This window comes from Labrus bergylta, chromosome 15, assembly GCF_963930695.1.
Source record: "Labrus bergylta chromosome 15, fLabBer1.1, whole genome shotgun sequence".
Lineage (NCBI taxonomy): Eukaryota > Metazoa > Chordata > Actinopteri > Labriformes > Labridae > Labrus > Labrus bergylta.
This window is the reverse complement of record NC_089209.1, coordinates 1,664,463-1,687,804: the sequence shown is the minus strand read 5'-3', so window position 1 is coordinate 1,687,804 and position 23,342 is coordinate 1,664,463. Positions and strand designations below refer to the sequence as shown.

General features: G+C 44.1%; 2 protein-coding genes and 1 long non-coding RNA gene across 14 annotated transcripts in view; all 3 read right to left on the bottom strand.

Annotated features, from left to right (window-relative positions):
- Window positions 1-8,835, bottom strand: part of LOC110001732 (sorting nexin-14) — a gene marked incomplete in the record, with an annotated part of 21,339 nt that extends 12,504 nt beyond the window's left edge. Inside the window, 9 exon segments of the mRNA XM_065963464.1 lie at window positions 510-666; window positions 1,481-1,565; window positions 2,414-2,501; window positions 2,600-2,643; window positions 2,735-2,813; window positions 3,952-4,025; window positions 4,178-4,298; window positions 8,398-8,534; window positions 8,679-8,835. Coding sequence (XP_065819536.1) covers window positions 510-666; window positions 1,481-1,565; window positions 2,414-2,501; window positions 2,600-2,643; window positions 2,735-2,813; window positions 3,952-4,025; window positions 4,178-4,298; window positions 8,398-8,525 — 776 coding nt within the window.
- Window positions 8,836-10,042: 1,207 nt separating this feature from the next.
- Window positions 10,043-22,613, bottom strand: LOC110003912 (heterogeneous nuclear ribonucleoprotein Q). Of its 12 annotated transcripts, none has more exons than XR_002278936.3 (12): window positions 22,467-22,613; window positions 21,683-21,860; window positions 18,461-18,579; window positions 18,133-18,354; window positions 17,691-17,867; window positions 16,914-17,049; window positions 16,624-16,829; window positions 16,388-16,537; window positions 16,176-16,297; window positions 14,832-15,379; window positions 13,146-13,281; window positions 10,043-13,001 (listed from the first exon to the last, which is right to left on the bottom strand). XR_002278936.3 is itself a non-coding variant. In XM_020659475.3 (11 exons), the coding sequence occupies exons 1-11, from the start codon at window positions 22,467-22,469 to the stop codon at window positions 13,253-13,255; spliced, it is 1,890 nt and encodes a 629-aa protein (XP_020515131.1). In that variant the 5' UTR covers window positions 22,470-22,613; the 3' UTR covers window positions 10,043-13,252. The 12 variants fall into 12 exon arrangements, 6 of the variants coding, with proteins under 6 accessions (XP_020515131.1, XP_020515132.1, XP_020515133.1 ...); XR_002278937.3 differs by having other exon boundaries at window positions 13,176-13,281; XR_010668733.1 differs by having other exon boundaries at window positions 13,176-13,278.
- The window catches only part of LOC136182692 (uncharacterized), a 60,530-nt gene continuing 47,230 nt past the window's right edge, over window positions 10,043-23,342 (bottom strand). The window contains exon 2 of the long non-coding RNA XR_010668736.1: window positions 10,043-10,550. This is a non-coding gene — a long non-coding RNA (uncharacterized lncRNA). The remainder of the gene's footprint in view (window positions 10,551-23,342) is intronic.

The following is a 23,342-nucleotide window of genomic DNA, read 5'->3' as shown; positions in this document are numbered from 1 at the left end:
CAGAGAGAGAGAGAGAGAGAGAGCGCGATGAGCCCAGGAGGAGGAATGTTGTGTTTACAAACTGCTACTGAAAATTGTGCTGACTCCACCTTTAAAACTTCACAGTAAAACCTTTTTTTTTTAGATGTTATACATGTCATGACTGTATTTTTTTATTCAAACAGTAATATTCCACTTGTATAGTTATTTATTCCACTTCTGTCATTTTTAAATAAAGTGTAATAAGTCGTAGATTTTGGAGTCTGATTTTGAGCTAAAGCTAAGAAGAAAAAAGAAAAAAAGGGAATCAAAGGTTTTAATGTGTTGACAGACAAACACTCGATCCAGTTCTACTCACAGGGTCGGCCATGAAATCCATGGTTGGTAACATAACAGATCCAGCCATCACCTCCCGGATCAGCAGAGCCAGAGACCTGAACACAGACCAGACGTCCATCAGTTATAACGTTTACCATCAGTAGCAGCAGCAGTCCTGGATGTGACCCAGCAGCTCCCTGTACACTGGTTACCTGCAGTCTGTGGCCTTGGGAGGCATGACGTATGGAAACAGCATCTCAGTCAGCTTCCTCAGGTAGAGCAGCTCGTCTTTCCGGCTGCGCAGAGCGATGTGGAGGTCAGGGCCGTATTCATCCAGCCCGGCCTGTTGGAGAGCGTCCACGTTGTTCACTGCAGACAAACAACAACACCAGTTAACATGACTGAATGACCCCCCCCCCCCCCCCCCCGTACTGTCTTCAGAGCCGTTACAGAGGAGACACAGGACCAGCTGATCCAGTAGGGGAGCGCAGCATAGTGTGTGTGTGCAGTGTGAATTCATATGATCTGAATGTTAAGAATTCATTTTATGTCAGCTAGTAGATGTTTGAATACTCTGAAGATACTGACAACTGCTAGAGGATAAAATAAGCATATTTTATCTTTTTTCCATGTAGCATATAAATACAGTATACAGTAGAGTACATATTTTTCCTGGCAAATGTGGTGAATTAAATGCTTTATAACATAAAATGAATATTTTTCTGATTGCTATTTGTTGTCTTTTGCCCTTTTCTTTCATTTGATCTTGACATTTATTCAGTTTAAGGTCGGAACTGACAGTGGCATTTCCTTATGCTCACACTCCTTCATATTTGTTGTGCGAAGGGGAAGAATCAAAGTGAGAAAGAGAAAGAAAGAGGAAAAATTAAGGACTGATATTCCTGTTTTTGTCTCTCAGGTGAGTGAGACTGAGATGAATGGCAGGACGCTGATATTAAACCACTGCAGAATCAATATGAACGTACAAAGACGTTGATGAGGGCTGAGCTTAGTTACAGCACTTTTGTTGAAATGCAGTCTGCAAAGAGCTAAAAACATGTTTTTATTAATAACTGCAGGAAGAAATGTCTAAAGATTGAGAACATGAATTCTTTCCATTTCGGTAAGTTCCCATTTCAAACTGTAGCATACAGCTACGCATGTTGATAAGTACGATGGGTACCTTTGAGTCGAGCTTTTGAGATGATTTCAATGTGCTTCATTGCAGCTTTCATCACTTTGTCTGCAAACACAGCGGGAACATCCACCTATTAAAAAAAACAAACAAACAACAACAACAACAACAGATGAGTTCACAGATTTTACATTTTGACTAAATATTGAGTTCCAGTTTATCAAACCTAAAGTTAAAGGCTTTATCTGTGATTTTTCACACTTAAATATAAATCAAGTATCTCCTCTGAAAATAACTCTGTGAGTCATGACTGTCTACAATGGGTGTAACACCCGAGTCCCACTGTCTGTGATGTTTTCAGAGTTTTCAGAGTCCTATCTTCACTTTGTTTACATCGCCTGGACGGCCGGCTGACTCCTCCCCTCGTGTATAAAAGTTGTTTAATTGAGGGACTAGAGAAAAGAAGAATAACATACTGTACTCACTGCTTAACTGTGTTTCTAGATCACGCTCATTTCAGGTAAATTTACATGCAGTGTGAAGATACCAGCATAATAAAGATCGCTAGCATTAGCATGCTAACACAACAATGCAGCGTGAGTTGTTTTGGTTTCATGCTGGTGCTCAAGGGCGACATCTACTGGATCAAAACATCACATATAAAGCCTTTGAATCTACTAAAAAAAACATCCTGAAGCAGAAGAAGAACCTGAAGGTACGAAACAACAAGCTGTATTTGACTTCATGTAAATTAGAAAGAGAAGCAGGAAAAACCAGAACAGCTGATCTAACTAAACAACAACGTGTTTAAATTCAGAGTTCAAGTTGAACAGCTGAAACAATCAGTGAATGTTGATGAACAATAAACATCTTCGTTAGCTTTCAGTAAAACAACCTGCAGATGATTGATGCTCAAACTGTTTGTTATATCTTTAAAGATGCATCTCCTCTGACAGCTGCAGAGGAGAGTTTGAGCTTCACCTTCTGAGCGCGGCGGACGAGCACGGACGCAAAGAAGCGGAAAGTCATCCTCAGTTCATCCACGCACGCCTCGTCGTCTGTGATGTCCCTGAAAAGAGAAAAGAGACAGAGAGCGAGGAGTTAACCACAACGTCTCCCCAAGTGAGTCTGAGCTAAAACAAAAAGAGGTTTCTTTTAAAGTCTCACCTGTACCAGGGATACACGAAGTTCTCCAGGACTAACTCAAACACCTGCAGCAACAAGAGTGTGAAGTCTTTACATACAGAGAGAGTTTCTATGTTAGGAGTTAAACAAAGGAGAAGTGAAGTCTGTGACGGGTACCTCTGCGACCGATGCGTCCACTTTTGAATGAACTTTCAGGTCCAACCATGGCTGATGGTTTTCTAGGAGAAGTGTCGGCCTGCAGAGAAGAAAAGAGTCAACGAGTGAAGGAACGTTGATCAGGAGATCTTAATATCACTCAGATTTAACGTCCTGATTACATAATGGAGAAAAAACCTGATGATGCTCGCTCATAGACCAACATACATCATTTAGTTAATCTCTTGGTGATGGACGACTAAACAGAATCTACAGATGACTCAGAGAGAGAGGAGACTTGATTTATAATTATTCAATTCTTGTCTCGATCCACCTCTGAAGAATATTAACCTCCTGCATGGACACTGAATGTGTGTCAAGTGTCCGCTCTCATACAGCGTGCGTTATTTCAGTAAGTCAAAGGTTTTCCCTGACTGTTAGTAAAACTTTGAAACTCCACAGGTTCTTCTTGAAGCCTTAACGTTGTTGTTCAAGGTCAAGTAGAACATGCACAGCTCCTACATTTCACCTTTTGTACATTTTGTGTTTTTTATTTTTATATTTTTAAATTATTATATTGTAATATCTTCTTCTGTATTATTTAAGTTGTTGTTAGTTCTGCTTTATTTCCTTGTTAATTGTTTTGCACCAATACACCAAGTGTAATTCCTCGTATGTGTAAATGTACTTGGCAATAAACCCAGATTCTGATTCTGATTCTGATTCTGATTCTGATGTCGCTGCTGTTGAAGAGAGACAGCACCGCGGTGAAGGCAGCTTCTCAACTCCCCGGATCGCTCTATGAAACAGACATTTAAACTCCACGGGGCTCTGATCAGATATAACTGGACCCCTTGTGGTTCAGGGTTTAATGCAGATGTTTGGGAAAGTTTGTAAATTTCACTCATTTTTACTCAAATCCTCGGTGGAGGAGAGTTGTTGGGATGCTGTGAAAGCTGCAGATATCATCTGCAACATTTGAATATTTAACATCTTCCTTTTGCTCTTCTCAGTTAATACGCATCCAAGAAAAATATCCCATTCAGCTTGATATGTTTGACACTGATAATTAGGTTAGTGAGAAAAACTGAAACACAAAAACAACAGAGCAGAATTATGAGAATCAGTTTCACACTTTAACCATGCATCCATTTCCTACCGCTTGTCCGAGGACTCACTCCCGTCTGTGTGTTTATTACATTCAGTGTTTTTTCTGCTCAGAGTAAACTTAAACTCACCGGTGACGTTTGCACTTGACCTTCCCGCACACGGCACAGCTGTGTCCCAGAGGAAACAACTCCTGCTCCTGCCGCTGTGGGATCAAAAACACAGACACCACGTTTTTATTCATCGCTTACATCACCCACTCTGTTAAATATCAAGAGAGCTTTTCTTTCCCAAATGAACACTCGTAAAGGTGCCTCACACAGTATTTTAAACTTTAAAGATAGCACTCAGACTCACTTTGTTCCTGGGCTTCACGCTGAAGAAGATATTTGGGAGAAGAGACTCTGGTCCGAGGGAGCAGTAGAAAGTGATGACGCCAGCCAGGAAGGACCAGAACACCATCAGGATGTGGATATACCTGTGTGGATATTAAAACCTGGTGAGAACTGATGTGTTGCTCTGAGAAAATACCACTCTAGAATAGTGGAAATCGAAGTCAGATTTAAGTATGAACGTCTCTCGATGTGTTTCAGGGGAACCTCCACACAGAGAGGCTCCTGAAGGACGGGGATTCAAACCAGGAACCTCCTCACAGAGAGACTCCTGAAGGACGGGGATTCAGACCATGAACCTCCTCACAGAGAGGCTCCTGAAGGACGGGGATTCAAACCAGGAACCTCCACACAGAGAGACTCCTGAAGGACGGGGATTCAGACCAGGAACCTCCACACAGAGAGACTCCTGAAGGACGGGGATTCAGACCATGAACCTCCTCACAGAGAGACTCCTGAAGGACGGGGATTCAGACCAGGAACCTCCTCACAGAGAGACTCCTGAAGGACGGGGATTCAGACCATGAACCTCCTCACAGAGAGGCTCCTGAAGGACGGGGATTCAAACCAGGAACCTCCACACAGAGAGACTCCTGAAGGACGGGGATTCAGACCGGAAACCTCCACACAGAGAGACTCCTGAAGGACGGGGATTCAGACCAGGAACCTCCACACAGAGAGACTCCTGAAGGACGGGGATTCAGACCATGAACCTCCTCACAGAGAGACTCCTGAAGGACGGGGATTCAGACCATGAACCTCCTCACAGAGAGGCTCCTGAAGGACGGGGATTCAGACCATGAACCTCCACACAGAGAGGCTCCTGAAGGACGGGGATTCAAACCAGGAACCTCCACACAGAGAGACTCCTGACAGACGGGGATTCAAACCAGGAACCTCCTCACAGAGAGACTCCTGAAGGACGGGGATTCAAACCAGGAACCTCCTCACAGAGAGACTCCTGACAGACGGGGATTCAAACCAGGAACCTCCTCACAGAGAGACTCCTGAAGGACGGGGATTCAGACCAGGAACCTCCTCACAGAGAGACTCCTGACAGACGGGGATTCAAACCAGGAACCTCCTCACAGAGAGGAACAGATCTAACCACTGCAGCAGATAATGGATGGATGTCCTCCAGTGCTTTAACTCGAGTAATAATCTGACTGAGCAACTTTCACTTGTAGAGGAGTACCGTAAAACTTCAAATAAAAGCTCACCCCAATCAAAGACCTGGTCCCTCTTACTGACCTGGTGTCGCTGCACGTTTTGACAACGATGCATTCAGTGTCTAAATAGTTTGTGGAGCAGGACGCCACAAAAACAACGAGGAACTACAACATCTGTCCAAGAAAGACAGAATAATGCTTGTGTGTGTGCAGGATGTGAAACAGGTTTATAAGCTGCTCTACAGAGTAAGATCAAGTGAGTAATTTGTTTATCTTCATTTTTTTCCCTCTACACGCCCACATTCAACCATAAACGGTCAACGCAAAGCACCACGCTGCTGCTGCATTCACCCTGTCCTCCTACAGCGCCAAAACATCCAGCGTATGGTACATATATAACTGTAGAAATACGCTAATAAATGAATAAATACATGTAAAAATATATAAATACTCTTTTTCATTAATAGAGTGTATTTATTATTTAGTCATTGATGTATTGTTTTCAGCATTTATATATTTATTGATGCATTTATTTAATTTTTTATACATTACTGCATTTCTCCAAACATTTCTTCATTTATTTATACTTTGGTCATTTTTTGTCCCTCAGATACTCGAACAGGAGTATTTACACTGTAACTCACAGTTTTGATCACATGACCCACCAGGTGTTAAAGAGATCATCTGATACCGTGCTCACTGAAGACACACACCTGAGCTGTGTCCTGTAGGTTACCTGTTGAGCAGCACCTGACACACACCTGAGCTGTGTCCTGTAGGTTACCTGTTGAGCAGCACCTGACACACACCTGAGCTCTGTCCTGTAGGTTACCTGTTGAGCAGCACCTGACACACACCTGAGCTCTGTCCTGTAGGTTACCTGTTGAGCAGCACCTGACACACACCTGAGCTGTGTCCTGTAGGTTACCTGTTGAGCAGCACCTGACACACACCTGAGCTCTGTCCTGTAGGTTACCTGTTGAGCAGCACCTGACACACACCTGAGCTCTGTCCTGTAGGTTACCTGTTGAGCAGCACCTGACACACACCTGAGCTCTGTCCTGTAGGTTACCTGTTGAGCAGCACCTGACACACACCTGAGCTGTGTCCTGTAGGTTACCTGTTGAGCAGCACCTGACACACACCTGAGCTCTGTCCTGTAGGTTACCTGTTGAGCAGCACCTGACACACACCTGAGCTGTGTCCTGTAGGTTACCTGTTGAGCAGCACCGTCACAGAGATCACCTGAGCTGTGTCCTGTAGGTTACCTGTTGAGCAGCACCTGACACACACCTGAGCTCTGTCCTGTAGGTTACCTGTTGAGCAGCACCGTCACAGAGATCACCTGAGCTGTGTCCTGTAGGTTACCTGTTGAGCAGCACCTGACACACACCTGAGCTCTGTCCTGTAGGTTACCTGTTGAGCAGCACCTGACACACACCTGAGCTGTGTCCTGTAGGTTACCTGTTGAGCAGCACCTGACACACACCTGAGCTGTGTCCTGTAGGTTACCTGTTGAGCAGCACCTGACACACACCTGAGCTCTGTCCTGTAGGTTACCTGTTGAGCAGCACCTGACACACACCTGAGCTGTGTCCTGTAGGTTACCTGTTGAGCAGCACCTGACACACACCTGAGCTCTGTCCTGTAGGTTACCTGTTGAGCAGCACCTGACACACACCTGAGCTGTGTCCTGTAGGTTACCTGTTGAGCAGCACCTGACACACACCTGAGCTCTGTCCTGTAGGTTACCTGTTGAGCAGCACCTGACACACACCTGAGCTGTGTCCTGTAGGTTACCTGTTGAGCAGCACCTGACACACACCTGAGCTGTGTCCTGTAGGTTACCTGTTGAGCAGCACCTGACACACACCTGAGCTCTGTCCTGTAGGTTACCTGTTGAGCAGCACCGTCACAGAGATCACCTGAGCTGTGTCCTGTAGGTTACCTGTTGAGCAGCACCTGACACACACCTGAGCTGTGTCCTGTAGTTTACCTGTTGAGCAGCACCTGACACACACCTGAGCTGTGTCCTGGAGGTTACCTGTTGAGCAGCACCGTCACAGAGATCACCTGAGCTGTGTCCTGTAGGTTACCTGTTGAGCAGCACCTGACACACACCTGAGCTGTGTCCTGGAGGTTACCTGTTGAGCAGCACCTGACACACACCTGAGCTGTGTCCTGTAGGTTACCTGTTGAGCAGCACCTGACACACACCTGAGCTGTGTCCTGTAGGTTACCTGTTGAGCAGCACCTGACACACACCTGAGCTCTGTCCTGTAGGTTACCTGTTGAGCAGCACCGTCACAGAGATCACCTGAGCTGTGTCCTGTAGGTTACCTGTTGAGCAGCACCTGACACACACCTGAGCTGTGTCCTGTAGTTTACCTGTTGAGCAGCACCTGACACACACCTGAGCTGTGTCCTGTAGGTTACCTGTTGAGCAGCACCTGACACACACCTGAGCTGTGTCCTGTAGGTTACCTGTTGAGCAGCACCTGACACACACCTGAGCTCTGTCCTGTAGGTTACCTGTTGAGCAGCACCGTCACAGAGATCACCTGAGCTGTGTCCTGTAGGTTACCTGTTGAGCAGCACCTGACACACACCTGAGCTGTGTCCTGTAGGTTACCTGTTGAGCAGCACCTGACACACACCTGAGCTGTGTCCTGTAGTTTACCTGTTGAGCAGCACCTGACACACACCTGAGCTGTGTCCTGTAGTTTACCTGTTGAGCAGCACCTGACACACACCTGAGCTGTGTCCTGGAGGTTACCTGTTGAGCAGCACCTGACACACACCTGAGCTGTGTCCTGTAGTTTACCTGTTGAGCAGCACCTGACACACACCTGAGCTGTGTCCTGTAGTTTACCTGTTGAGCAGCACCTGACACACACCTGAGCTGTGTCCTGGAGGTTACCTGTTGAGCAGCACCTGACACACACCTGAGCTGTGTCCTGTAGTTTACCTGTTGAGCAGCACCTGACACACACCTGAGCTGTGTCCTGGAGGTTACCTGTTGAGCAGCACCGTCACAGAGATCATGGACAGCAGCAGGAAGCAGAAAACCGGATACTGACGTCCAGTTTCTCTCAGGACGTCGACCTGCAGCCCCAGCTTCAGAAACCTTAAAATACCTGCCATCCTTCACACCTGTTGACACATGTTAGAGACACCTTTAACCTCTACACACATAAAGAGAGACTCACCTGTTTAAACTGATAACACCTGTAATGTAGCTGCTACACTTTAGCTAGCTAACGTAACCGTTAACGTTCGTTTGTTTTTTAAACTTACGGCGACAAAACCACCGGAAATCCTCTTCATATAAAAACAAACATTGTAGTCTTCGTCTGAAGCTCAGACTAGTCCACACGTTTATAAACAAAGATTAACTTCCAGAGTTCTTCACTCGATGTTTTCATGTGTTTTAAAGTCGCTTCCTTGACAGATGGAATGTTTGCTAATCCGAGCGAGCCGGGGGTTGCCAGATCCGTCAGAGAAACAAGTAATCCACACAAACCGGCGGTTAAAATAGAAGCACGAGTTGTACTAATGGTGTTACATGATGTAAATAAAATATCACTCTTTGCTTTGTTTTACATATGCATGTGAAATAAAGAGCAAGATAAGTTTCCTTAGTTTAAAGTTGTGGAAAGTAATGCGTCTGTAATGTGTTAAAAAATGTACTCACTTTTTAAAGATTTAAACGCACTTGTGTATTTTTCTCCGCATACATGGCAACCCCGAACCGAACAACGTCACTTCCAGCGGAGCGATCCTTTTTATTTTATTTTGTTATTTTTTTAACCGTCTTTATTGACAAATTTAACATATACAAAAAATGTTTATACAAACTCTTAGAGGATAAACATACAACAGCAAAAACACAGGAACAAGTTAATCCAGATATAAATGAAGACTAGGGGGGATTATATATAAAAATCTAACTTCTCCAAAAGAAAACAAAAGGCAAATGTAAACAGACAACAAACTGGAGCAAAGACAAAACACTTCAATAAGCAGCAGAGCGATTCTGACTCTGGTGAATGTATGGATTTGATTTGAACGAGATGTAAACTCAGTGACCGCATGTATGTTTGAATTCATGTTTAAATGTGTTTCAGGACCATAAGAAATACTTTGAAATCAAAACCCTAAAATATGATGAGTTATTTTTTAATTGTGGTTTTATTTGTGAGCATGTTTCTGGATATTTCTTCTTTAAAACAAAATATTGATGTCAAAAAGATGGTTCAAAATCAGGACCTTGTGTACATCTTAATAGCTAAAGGGTGAAGTTGACTTGTAAACATGTTTTAGATTTATCAAATGTGAACCAACGAGGGTGGTCTGGTCACAGTACCTGAGAGTTTCACATTTCAATACAATTCTGGTAGATAATATCAAACGATATGGAGACCATAGCAACAGCAATAAAAGTCCTAGTCACCCATTATTTGGTAAGGTCTTGAAAAAGAATCTCTGCACACCTGAATGTGTGACAGGTGTGTCGGAGGACGACTCCCTACATCGTGCATTGTCTTTGAAATATTGCAGGAAAAGTCCAACACACGGTCTGGCCAATGCTTTGCTAATTTAAATAAGATATATTAACGTTATATCTGTATTTATAAATGATCGACACAAACCAGCCAGGATCAAAGTCAATAACTTTATTAGAAAAATAGGTTTAACTCACCTCACTGTACAGTATAAAACAATTCATTTGCAAGAATGCAAACACAGGTTAGCAAAACAAAAGAACAATTTGACCTTTAAACTTGACAACGCAACAGAGCCATCGCTGCACAAAGAAAATCAAACGTGTGACATGACGCTGAGTTTCATGAAAAACAAAACAACAAGGCAAAAAGTTAAAAAAACAAACTTCTCAGACACACGTGATGTTTAAAAAGAGCTCAAAGGAGAAATCCAAACTGATGCCAGTTATCAGGTCAACAGGTGTTGTTCAGATAGAAGTGATTGTACCCGACCTAAAAAGCCTCTGCATGTTTCTAATAAGCTCCACGAGCAGAAACGTGCTCAAACTAGGATCAATATTGGAGATGCTTTTGAAAAATGGAGAGAGGTTAGAACACAGAAAGGTTTACAGACCCATGCAGAGCTGGATAAACACTGAAGCTTCAGAGTCCACCACATGGTGACCTGTGTGAGCATCGAGGAGGAGGGGGGGGGAGACAGCTCTCTATGATGTTTAGAATTTAGACTGCAGTACCTATTTTAAACACTAGGGGTCAGAGTTACATACTGCTCCTTTAATAACCAAAAAATGGAAGCATTATTCCTGCACAGGGTCTAAACTTCACAGTTGTTTTCTTTTAGTTTAAATGTGATTAAACATCTGTAGTTCTGTAGAACCGGGGAGAGAGATTCAGTAAAAGGAGCCACAGGTTGGACTACAACCCGGGCCGCCAGCGCCCTCAAACTAAACACTTTAAAGGGGTTTTCAAAGCTTTTTTTAGCAGGAACCAATGAGCTTTGAGCGACATGACGTGGGGTAGAAATCGATCGGTTTGACTAAAACACGCCGTAAAGATCCTGTAAATCTTTAATCCCGCCTGTTTGCAGTTTGAACATGAGTTTGGATCGACTCCTTTAGAAGTCTTTACACGTTAGCTTCCTGTATTTCATGATCACTGACGGTGAAAAGACGTTTACTGTACATGGTCGACATCGTAGTTTATCATCGTGCTGTTTCTTTAAACCCCCCCCTCCCCACAACGCCATCTTTGATTCCTACAAAACTTGCTTCCTCTACTTTACAGGAAGTGGAAATAAACAACACGTGTTTACAAAATAAAAGGCAGCTTCACACACGTTAGAGAAACAACACAGACGTTTGTGCAGAGACGTCGTCACATCGACAAAACCAACAAATACAAAAAGAAAAGAAAAACATGACAGCCTTCCTGTCATGGCCGACAGGAAGTTTCCAGGCGTTAAAAAGATTTCACATTTATAAACCAACACATCTGTACACTACATCATCATCACTCGGTTCATTTATAAAGACAGTAAGGGTCGACGTGTCCACCTGGAGCGAGGAGGGTGTGGCTTACAGGGCACGATCCCTAGGACACCAAAACACGGGGAATATATTTGGAAAAGAGCGCCTTTCAACTCAAAGTGCTCGGAGCAGCGGCTCAAGAGAGGACGCTCTCTACTCAAGGAAAAAGAACGTTGGCGCTCAGATACTAAAGGCAGGTGGACACGAGGCCTGAGGCTCATTTCAGGAAGACCAGCGAGCACGTGGACAGTAACTGAAGCCTGATTTATACTTCAGCGCTGAATCTTCAGTGAACGACGTGCTGAAGCGACACGGACAGCTACAGCTGGGATCAAAGCCGGACGCAGCGACAGCGGCCAACAGGCTCGTTTGCCGCTTGCTTTTGTGCGTTGTATCGTCACCTGTTTGGATACCAAAGCAGGAAAAACAGAAGTCGGAGGGATCTGAAAATCCTGCTCACTGTCGCTGCAAGTTTCAGTGAAACACAGAGGTGACGTCTCTGTACTGAAGTGTTGCCAATAAATGTAAATTGCAAATACTTCGGCAACGTTTTCTGCAACTTATGTAGAGTGCATTTCCTCTCTGACGAGCCTTTCCTATTTGATTTTTGTAATTGTGTTTTTGCTAACTCGTATTGCCCTTTTTGATCTCTTTGTTTCTGATGACTTCTGACAGATTCCTGTATGTAAGTGTTTTCTGTCTGAAACCCTGTAACTGTGCTGCTGTCTGTCTTCACCAGGACGCTCTTGTAAAAGAGATTTTTTAATCTCAATGAGACTTTTTCCTGGTTAAATAAAAATAAAAGCTTTGGTACTTTAAGATACTCATTAAAATAAAAAAGGTTGTTTTTTTTCTTCCAGTAAATTAAACTGTTGATTAGCTTTAGTCAGCTCAAACATTATACGCTCAGTTAACTCAGAGAGAGAAAGCTGGAGAAGCTGAGCGACTTCACAGAAGAACAAAACGTCAAACATCTGAATGTTTCTCTCTTCACCCGGAGTTTCTCCTGCAGATCTCCTCATATTTATTCAGCTCAAACAGTGAGCTGATGTGAGAACGCATGTGACATGTAAACGTCACCAGCTGATAGCATTTTAGCGGTTAGCGTAGTCATCTTACTTTGACTGTGGAGAGGTTCAGCTTTGATTCAACACAAATATAAATCAGGCTTTGGACTCTTTAAGTGCTCCGTTGTTTGTGAGTCTCTCTGAGGGTGGAGGGGACGGGGGGGGGGGGGGGGGGGGAATCAGGAGAGTCCTTCAAACTGAGGTAGTTAACAGACCCTCGTTTGGTTTCCCCGGAGCGCCCGACCTTGAACAGCGGGGGGGCGGTCTTAAAAGCGCCTAACTTCTCTGGTACAAACAAATCCAGAGCATTCAGGAGCAGAATGTAAAGTTAGAAGGAGGACATACTGGCTGGGGGGGGGGGGGGGTGATCACACGTCAACACTCGCTCTGATACTCAGACATGATCGAGTCTAGTCCATCATAAGAGCTTTAAAAACACTAAACACTCCAAACCTTAACAAAGTGCAAAGACTTTTCCAAGAAGGACGTCCATCTTGAACTTGAACTCCGGCTCAGTCAAGTCTGAATTAGCATATTTGGGGGGAAAAGGCGGGAGGGGGTTAAAACTTCATAAAGCAAGCTCTTGGTTTGCTCTTTTGATTATCTTGAAATGTGGCTGTTTGAAAGAGTCAAAAAAAAAAACAAGAAAAGTGAAAAAGAATATACCATTGGACCCTCTGAGTCAGGTGACCTTACCATCCCGTCCACTGGCGGCCTTGTAGTGTGTGACGCCGAACACGGGGTCACACGGGGTCAGTCTTCATAGCGACACATCAGGACCGGCCTCGACCCCTTTTTCCTGCTAGTCAGGTAACAAAAGGAAGCAGTTAGAGAAATGAAAACAGGATCATGTCACATCTACACACAATCTACTATTGTCAAAACAGTCATCGGAGGAGGAGGAAAGGGCTGTGCAACAACAGGAAGTCTGAGCATTCATTAAGACGGAGCATTCTCTCGGGGGGCTCGCTGCCCCGCCGATCAACATGCAACATGACGGTGCCTTAAAGATTGTTTGAGGTGCAGCAGGTGAAACGTGGACAAACAGGCAGAGAGAGAGAGAGAGAGAGAGAGAGAGAGAGACGGGAGGTTAAGAGCAGCCGGTTTCATCTACTGAAGCAAACTGAACAGCAACACTACAAGCTAGCATGCTAGCAGTTATCGGGCACATTAGCACGACATCGACCTCCAGAGAGACATGCAAAGATTAGTATCCAGGCCTTCAACAGCTAGATAGATCCTTCTGGGACAAGGAAAGAGCTCCACTTTGGGTAGAGTTATCAAATTGTGCTTTTAACCCCCCCCACAGAGGGAGAGGGGGGGGAGGGGGGCTTAAACTTGCTGCTGCATTGAGAGTGAATTTGGGACACCAATTTGTGAGACATTGATGCGTTTTGAGAGGAAACTCAAAGATGGAGTATGTCACTACACATACAGAGCCACTCGAGATGCCGACTGGAGAAGAAGAACGGTGATTTGGAATTTGATGGCATGCAAAAAGGTGACATTTTTGTAGCACGTTGGCCAACATCGGCAAACCTTTAGTCCATTTTTCTTCCACAAGGAGCCTTTAAAAATTTTGAAGGCAATTTGAAGAGAGAATTTGCCGAAACATGAATTTGCAACACAATTTTAAAGTTTTTTTGTACACGTGTGCGTGTATGTTTATTAAAGCAGACAAACAGCAAAGAATACAAGCCAAAATGTAAAGCCAAAAAATAAGGACTACGACGGTCCTTTTTTTTTTTTTTCTTCTTCTCAATAACAAGACACGCATTACTCTGTGACAATACAAATTGTTTTTTTTTCATTCGTTTTAAATACATGTTTAGGAGACATATGCTTTGTTGCCGTTAGCTACTTAAAACATGGAAACCAGTCTAAAAACACACAGAAAGCCAAATAGACAGCTCGAGCACATAATTGCATCTAAAATTTTCTTTCAAACTTTTGTTATGGAAAATCTGTTAAACGACCATCTTTTTTTTTCTCTTTTTTTTTTTTTTTAAAACAAAAAAGGGATAAAAAGAAAAAAAAGCAGTTCGCCAGAAACAGGTGGGAGTGTGACTACGGGTTTGAGTCCAAGCGGATTAATTAAAATATGTACAAAAAGATATCTTGCCAGATGTCACCCATATTTTTGGAGGGGGGAAAAAAAACCGTAGGCAACCGTTTTGGGATTGAGGGCCAATCAGATCAAGTCTCTAAATAAAAAAAAAAGACAAAAACAAAAAAAAAAAAACCATAAAACACGTATTTTGTTATCAAATCCCCTACGGGTTTACTTCCACTGTTGCCCAAAAGAATCCTGATAAAATTCCTGGTTGTCGGATTTGTAACCGGAATAGTTACCAGAATGATCACCACCTTGGAGCGGTTGCTGAGCAATGGGTTGAGAGCCCCAGTTCTGATTATTGGTCTGGCGACGTTTGGAATCTGGCTGGTTGTACCCATCAGCTTTGCGCTTTCCTCCTACATTTCCACCGCGGCCACCCCGAGCACCACGTACCCCTCCTCGCCCTCTCGGCTGCACGAGTCCTCTCACGCCCCGCCCGCCGCCACCGCCGCGGCCCGGTCCTCCTGGCCCGCCTCGCTGGGAGAAGTTGGCCCTGCCTCTGGGTGCCCCTGCGCCGCGTCCCCTGGCCGGAGAGCCTCCGCCCCTTGGACCCCTGTTGCCGCCCCGCCCTCGCGCCGGGGCCTGGAAGTCGTCGTACCCGTAGTAGGGGTCGTCGTAGCCGCCGCGGTAGTTGTGATAGTCATAGCCGTAGTAGTCATAGTAATCCTCGTAACCGTAGTAGTCAGGGGGGTAGGAGTAGCCGCCCCTGTTGCCGCCTCTGCCCCGCCCTCTGACAGGAGGAGGCATGTGGGAAGGAGGGGGGTAGTAGTAATAATCATCATACCTGAAGAGTCGAGAGGAAAGAAATAAAAATTAAATCAGAGTGAAGAATATACGATGAAGAGCACAATCTCAATCAGGAAAAACAATCGTTTCACTCAGCAGTCGAGGCGGCACGACTCAATATCCTGTCACTCTGATGAACACTAAGCAGGAACAGTGTCACAGCTGTAACCACGGTGAAATACAGGTAACCTTGAAACCAAACACACACTGTAAAGGTCGCACGCTTGCCGTCCACATGGCATCTGTTAAATATTAACTTCTTTGCTCTGTGAATTTCAGTTTCCCAGCTGTTAACATTATAACATGTGGTGCTTTTATTTTGAAAGTGGACATGCTGAAGTGGGGTGCTTTTATTTTGAAGGTGGACATGCTGAAGTGGGGTGCTTTTATTTTGAAGGTGGACATACTGAAGTGGGGTGCTTTTATTTTGAAGGTGGACATGCTGAAGTGGGGTGCTTTTATTTTGAAGGTGGACATACTGAAGTGGGGTGCTTTTATTTTGAAGGTGGACATGCTGAAGTGTGGTGCTTTGCATTGACGAGCTGTTGACTCAGATCAAAACACTCAGAGGCTCGTTTTAAAGTTTTTCTCTGGTGTTGTGTTACCGGCCTGAGCCTGTCCCTTTAAGCAGGTGGCTTATGGGTAATGTAGTTCAATGAGAAGTTGGGATTGAGTCTCCCGCTACAGTTCAGGTGTGTCTTGAAAAGTGTAGCACTTTGAAGTGTTTTTTTTTTGTTCTTAGCACTTTGTCGTCCACACCTCGACTTTTCCGACCTGCTGAGGCGTTTACTCACATGTGTGACTTGGCTGCGTGGCGTTGTGCTTTGCGCTCCTTCCTCTTCTGATCCGGCGGCTTGGCAAAAACAATCTCAATGGGCTCGCCATCCAGCTCCTTCCCGTTCATTTCGTCCAACGCCTGAGAGAAGCAGAGCGGAGGTCGAGTGTGTAAAACATTTCTCAAGAGGTTCATTTGTTTATCGTTTGGCGCCTAAAGAAGGAGACGTACCTTCACTGCGCCGTCCCTCTCCTCGAAGTGAATGAAGGCGTAATCTTTGAGCTTCTTTACTCGCTCCAGCTTCCCGAACTCGCTGAAAGACGTCTCGAGGAGCTCCTCTGTGACGCCGCCGGCGAGGTTCCTGACAAATAAAACTTTCACCTGTAAAAACAAAGAGAGACAGTTTGAGCTCGGTCAGCGTTTTTTAACCTTCTGATGATTCTGTTTTTGTTTTTTTTAAAGCCCACCTTCGCCATGACCTCGGGGTCAGGGTCTTCAATGGGATCCGCCCACTCCACGGTCACCACGTTGCCCCAAACCTTCACTTTACCGCTCATTAGCCGGCGGCGAGCCTGAGCAGCCGTTTTGTGGTCTTCGTACTCGAGGAAACAGAAGCCTCGGTTTTTCTTTTTGTCGTCGGGTTGATGGTACAGGATGACGTCACTGAGGCCCTCTGGAGGAAGACGGACACTTTAAAACGCCATCGCATCACGATTACACAAACAAGCGCCCTCGAACAACAAAAATAAATCTTTACCTGTGACTTTAGCAAACTCTTCAACGATCTGCTCCTTTGTTTTACTCTTGGGAATGGAGCCAACGAATAGCCTGTTGTTGGCGACGGATATACACACGCCGATGTGCTTTCCAGGGCGGATCTCATGATTATTACACTGAAAAAAAGACAAAAAAACACGTGTGAAGACGACACACCGGGCAAGAGATAAACTGCCTTCAAGAGGAAACTACAGAGAGAACATTTCCACATCAAACACTCGCAGGTTTATTTTCAATCTGAGCCCCCCCGTGTCCGCCAGCGTCTTTTTTCAATTGTTCTCAACGAGTGGAGAGTGTTCACAGCAGCAGACAGGTGGTCAGAGAAACAGCGCAGAACCTAGCGTCTGTTCTTTGAGTTTTCAGTCTTTTTTTGTTCCCGAGCGCTCAAGTTGAAAATCTTTAAACGTTTCAGAAAGGCGCTGTTGACGTCACCGGCGCTCTTTAGCCACTTACAGATCGTGTCTCGTACTCACATCCATCCATCGGGAAATAAACGATGTCAAATATAAAACAGAGCGGTGTCAGTCATACCGTGTCAACAGACTGTTGTCATAGCGACAGGATGGACATGCAGCACTTTTCTTCTCAGCGCTTCATGCAAGAGCTCCTGAGCGCACAGCCAGCGCGGAAACAAAATGGCGGAGGACACGGGGCCTGAGACTTCTTGTTTGTTGTCAGCAAAGAAATAGACCCTTAAATCAAATTAAACACTTTAGTTTTCCACAAGAGAAAAAAAAGGTTTTACTGATCGGCTCACCAGTTTCACGGCCTCCTGAGCCGCTTCTTTAGTGCAGAACGTGACGAAGGCGTAGCCCCGGTTCAGGCCGCTCAGCGGGTCCATCATCAACCGGAGGTCCCAGATAGGTCCAGCCTTCTCAAAGAGAGGAACCAGCTCGTCTTCAAACAGGTCGCGGGGAATCTTCCCCACAAATATCTAGAAGAAGAAAACAGAATTTTTAGATTTACAAATACTGTTTTAAGACGAGACATCTTTTAAAAACCAGGAAAACACAGAACTTCACATTCTGATCAACTTAAAATACTAAATATAATCAACTCAATACTTACAGCAGGAAGAGGAGGAGGAGGGGGAGGGGAGGAGGAGGAAGAAGAGGAGGAGGAGGAGGAGGAGGAGGAGGAGGAGGGGGAAGAAGAGGAAGAGGAGTTGCTAATAACCAGTAGAAGCAGAAGAAGTGTACCTCAGTTCCGACAGTGGGCTGGACTCCTGTGTACACAGACTCAGGTGGAGGTCCTCCGTACTTCCTCTGTCCTGTTGTAACATCGAGTGTGTAATCTGTTCTGTCCAGGAGCTCTTTGATCTTCACCTCGTCTGGTCCTTTAGTGGGATCTGAAACTTTAGTGCCCTGTTTCTCTCTCTGCCTGTAGGTCTTCATCACCCCGCACAGAAAGGCACTTTTGTTCTGCAGAATCAAATCAAAACAGTTAAATCATCGCTGAGTGGAAACCAATCTAACAACAACCTTTTTTGACGTCCTCCTCGTCGTTTCACAGATGATTAAAACTCACTTGCACGTGTGACAGGTCGCTCTCTTTGAACTGGAGCAGCACCTGCAGAGCTCCATCCTCGCTGAATTCTTTCAGAGCATCGATAGCTCTCTCGTCGAGGTCACTGTGTGCTACAAGGCCTGATGAAAAACACAACAAAAAGAAAGAGTCAGACTTGATCAATCGAGCTGGTTGGCGCTGAGGATGCCTCATAAAGGAGTGGCTTAATGAATAAGAATAATTGATGTGTAGCAGAGGGAACCAGAGAGAAAAGTCAGCTGAACACACAAAGGCTTCATTATGTCCAGGTTTCTGCATATTTTACAGCAGCCAGGTGTTGATACAATAAATCTCCTCAAGACAGGCAGCAGCTTAAACTCTCAATATCATCATCTCTGTTTGTCCCAGAGAACAATTCACCTGCTGCAGGAACACAGCTGCTCTATTGTTCCTGTGTGTGGCTTCAGTCTACAGCAGGCCCACGCCCCTTCAAACTTCATTCTTTACACAACGTTGACATCCAAGAATACTGACCATACAGAGCAACTACCAGATATACACTTTGAGTCAGATATATGTGCCTAACAGCCTAAATGTAACAGCTAGAAAACCAACCAAACGCTAATGTTAGTTCAGTTTCATGCTTCAAGTAAATGTCTTCAAAGCTTGTTTTTGGTCCTGGGCTTATCAACACTCAGCCCGACAAGCTTCAAGGCTTAAGAAGACAAAGTTATCACAACATGCAGCAGCACAATTTTCTGTCATCCTAAAAAAAACAACATCTACATTCCTGAAAATATCTAGATAATTTCATGAGGACTGCTCCGGGTATCCTCCTGATCCGGTTGTTCACACATGCACCTCACAGCGGGAGACTATCCCTGTCTAAAGAGAGGAGAAGAACATCCTGGAGAACAGGAAACATGCAGCAGGTTGATTAGAGCACGGAGATGGTAGAGGTGGCGTGCAGACAGTCTATGGTCGATCACAGGTGAATAAAGGTCACCACCCCCTCCCACTGGCTCCTCCCACTGGCCCCTCCCACTGGCCCCTCCCACTGGCTCCAGGTGAATTCTCCTGATTATATCCTGCTGTGTTCTCACATCAGCTCATTCTGACTTTCTGCAGAATAAATACGAGGAGGCTGGAGGAGAAACTCAAACACTCAGCTGTTTGTGTTCACACATGATACTCGGAAGAAGGATTTTTTTTTGTATTATGAGCAGACGGCAAACAGCGCTCTGAAACAGGGTCCAAACCTTCTTTAAGAGAGGAACATTGTTTCTATATATGTGAGAGCAGCTTACATGGTAAAGCAAAGGGGGGGACCCCTTCTGAGGGCGATTGTGGACTACAGAGGAAAGATTTTTAATAAATCAACTTTCAGCAGAGAGGAAAAAAGGGCAACAGAGGACTAACACAATGAAGCAGTGGTTAAAAGTGACATGCACACCACTGGATTAGTCCAAACGTAGATATGTGAACACTCTCCACTGTAACTTTGCTAAATGTTGCTTCGCCCTCAGGATGGATTAACGGTGGCTCTCTGTAGATAACATAACAAAGAGTAAGGTCTCTGACCTGCTCTGTTTGTAAAGTGTCTTCTGATTACATTTGTTGTGAATTGCTGCTGAACAAATAAAGATTGATTGACCTGCTGATGAAACTACAAAAGCCACAGACGATGACTAAATGAGTATTTCCCAAAAGAACAATCATTAGTAAAGAGCTGCTCTGGTGATATCTTTGATTACTTCCAGTGAGACCCTGGACCAAAGACCAAAACAAACAATGAGTGACTTCTCTGTTAACCCATTCTGACGATAAGCAGAGACGTAAATCTCAATATAACAGTTTCACAGCTGGTTTAAAAGGCTCCTAAAGTTCATTCTTAATGATTTATTACACATAAAGGGGTTTACACACTTGCAGAAAACCCCTGATAAAGTGTTTCTAAAGTGACTTCACTCTGAGTTTCTCCTCCAGCCTCCTCGTATTTATTCTGCAGAAAGTCAGAGTGAGCTGATGTGAGAACACAGCAGGATATAATCAGGAGAATTCACCTGGAGCCAGTGGGAGGAGCCAGTGGGAGGGGGTGGTGACCTTTATTCACCTGTGATCGCTGCACGACCATAGACTGTCTACACACCACCTCTACCATCTCCATGCTTTAATCAACCTGCTGCATTATGCCCCCCCTCCTGTCTGACAGGGATAGTCTCCCTCTGGAGATTTCAGGGGCAGTCCTCCTGAAAATCTCTAGACATTTTTATCATGAGATGCCTTCTGAGTGCGCATGTGGAATAAATAAAATACTTTGATTTCTTCGTTCTACTTTATTTGTTTTCTTCTCAGAATCAAGCCTGTAACGTGGTTCATGTTTTTAGAAAAGCTTTGTGCATTTAGCTCAGGTCATTAAATGGTTAAACAACAGTCCGCTTGTTTACGAAAACTTTGCATACGTTTTTTTTTTTTCATAGTTTACAAAAAAATGTGGAAAATAGTAAAAGCTGTAGATTTAAAAAAACAACAACATACATGTTACTGAACATTTTCTATTTTAGGAATATTGTTCATCCCTTTGTTAACATGAAAAAGAAAAATAAGATAATGTGCCGATCTTAATCAAGGCCTCGGCAGGGCTGGGAAATATATCGATATATTTTTAAACAAGATATAGGATAAGACAATATCATTAATATGGATATAGTTTATGTTGCATTAAAATAACGTTACAGAGGTGCCAGGTGACCTTCTTCTCATCTCACTGATGATGACTGACTGTCTGTCCCTCCTCTCTCTCTCTTTTATTCTATTTAAGGAACATTTTTATTTTATAATATTACTTTTTAAATTCACAAACAGGTAGTTTATTTTCCATGTGTCTTCACTGTTAATAAAAGACATCGATATATATCGAGCATCACCATTCAGCTAATCAATATCAACATATGAGTTTTGGTCCATATCGCCCAGCCCAAGGCCTCGAGCCAAAATCTTCTGATTCTTTATTTGAAGTCACGGCCGCAAATGGCCCTCGAACCCCTGCATTAAGTGCTCTGTTATTGTTGTTGTTGTTGTTGTTGTTGTTGTTGCCTGAGGAGGTCGGAGGGGACAGGGAGCTTCCTCAAGTGGTCAGATCAGTCTTTGTTTTGATGCATGTGTAGAAGAGTTACAGTCAGTGTGGCAACTCTTTTGTTTTGGTGTTGTGTGCAGGTGAAAGAGAGAGAGAGCTTCCCTTACCTGCTACGTAAAGTTCATCTAGTTTCTCAGCAACTTTCTCATTTAATCCAGCTTCCAGTAGAGCCGGGAAGTGTTCAGACCGGGTCACAGCTGCAGTCGTGTCCATCGGTTCCTCCGTCCCGTTCCCGTTGACGTGATCTGTGGCCATTTCACTCTCAGCTTCATTTTCTGCAGACATCTGTGCACATGGGATCACAGCAGAATTAACAACACCACCACTGTAGTGCAGTCAAGCTGATAAGATAAGCTGTGCAGTTTGGCGCCACCGTCCCATGCCTGCACCCTGTTGACAAACTGAAACACAAACAGTGGCTGGTTGTTTGTTACCACAGAAACCAAACAGCAGGACCACGCTTTAATAAACCATCGATCCAAAACACTCACAGCTTCCCCTGCTGCTCCAGAAGTCACCACAATATAACAACATGTTCATTTTGAGCTGAACGGTCTGCAAACACCCACCACGCCTCTGTTAGCATCGTTAGCATTAGCATCATCAGAACACAGGCCGCGCCAGGAGAAACATCCCGAAAGAGGATCAGGTGTGAATAAATACCAACAGGTAACGTGATTTAAAGCGTCCCTATATCCTCTATAATGTACGCTTTTCGTCATTCATGTCTTCACTGTTTAGAAAAGCATTAAATTAAAGAGATCCCCGTTTTCAAAATGCCGGTTAGCTCCGACAAATAGCTGCTAATGCTAATAGCTTCCAGCATCGGTACACTCACAATAAAACACATCGTTCATTTAAAATGTGCAGGTGAACTCGGTGTGTACGTACCATGCGAGTCTGAATGCGGGTGCACGATGCCGATCCGCCCGGTGAAAAGGTGTTTAAAAATAAAATAACGGGGGAAATATTCACGCCGGTGTTTTTCAGGTTCTTTTCCTCCCGGTGAAACAAAATGGCGTCTACGTAACGTCGCGATCTCTGCTGTCCCCCCCGCCCCGCCCCCCTTCTCCCTCCCCCTCCCGGCACTGCCTGCATGCACGGGGTTTCTTGAACGGCGTCTCACGGGCTGCTTCGTTTATTTTTCTCCAAACATCCGGTCAGAAGAAAATGATACAGACCTCACTCTTTACGGTTTATTGTTACTGCAATTTATTAACTTAGTGACATTAAAACCACAACTATCGCGGATTACATTTTTGCTCTAAACTTTACATCTATCACACTTTTTCTGGTGATGTTAAAAATAGATTTTGAGCAATCAGTCTTGTCAGCACTGATCCTGCAAAGGGGTTTAGTGCACTTTGGCCAAATAATAATGATAAAAAAACTAAATAATAATAATGCATGAATAACCAGAGAAAATCTAGATGTATATACTTAAATAGATTTAGCAAGTGTACTTCTAATATACCCCTATATCAATTAGGCAATTCTATATAGTTATAATATAAGTATATTACAACTATACTAATAATAATACTAATAACAACAGCATCAATAATTGTAGTAACAATAATTGGATGTATGCAAAGTAACGATTGAGAAAGAGATAAGAGAAAGAAACACAAATCCAGTCACTTGTAATATATCTAATTGTAACAATTGCTATTATTGTTTTAAGTAATAATAAAAAAACACAAAGAATTTAGAGAAAAAGAAAAAATCTGAAACAAATCACATCCTTGATCAATATTTATATAATCG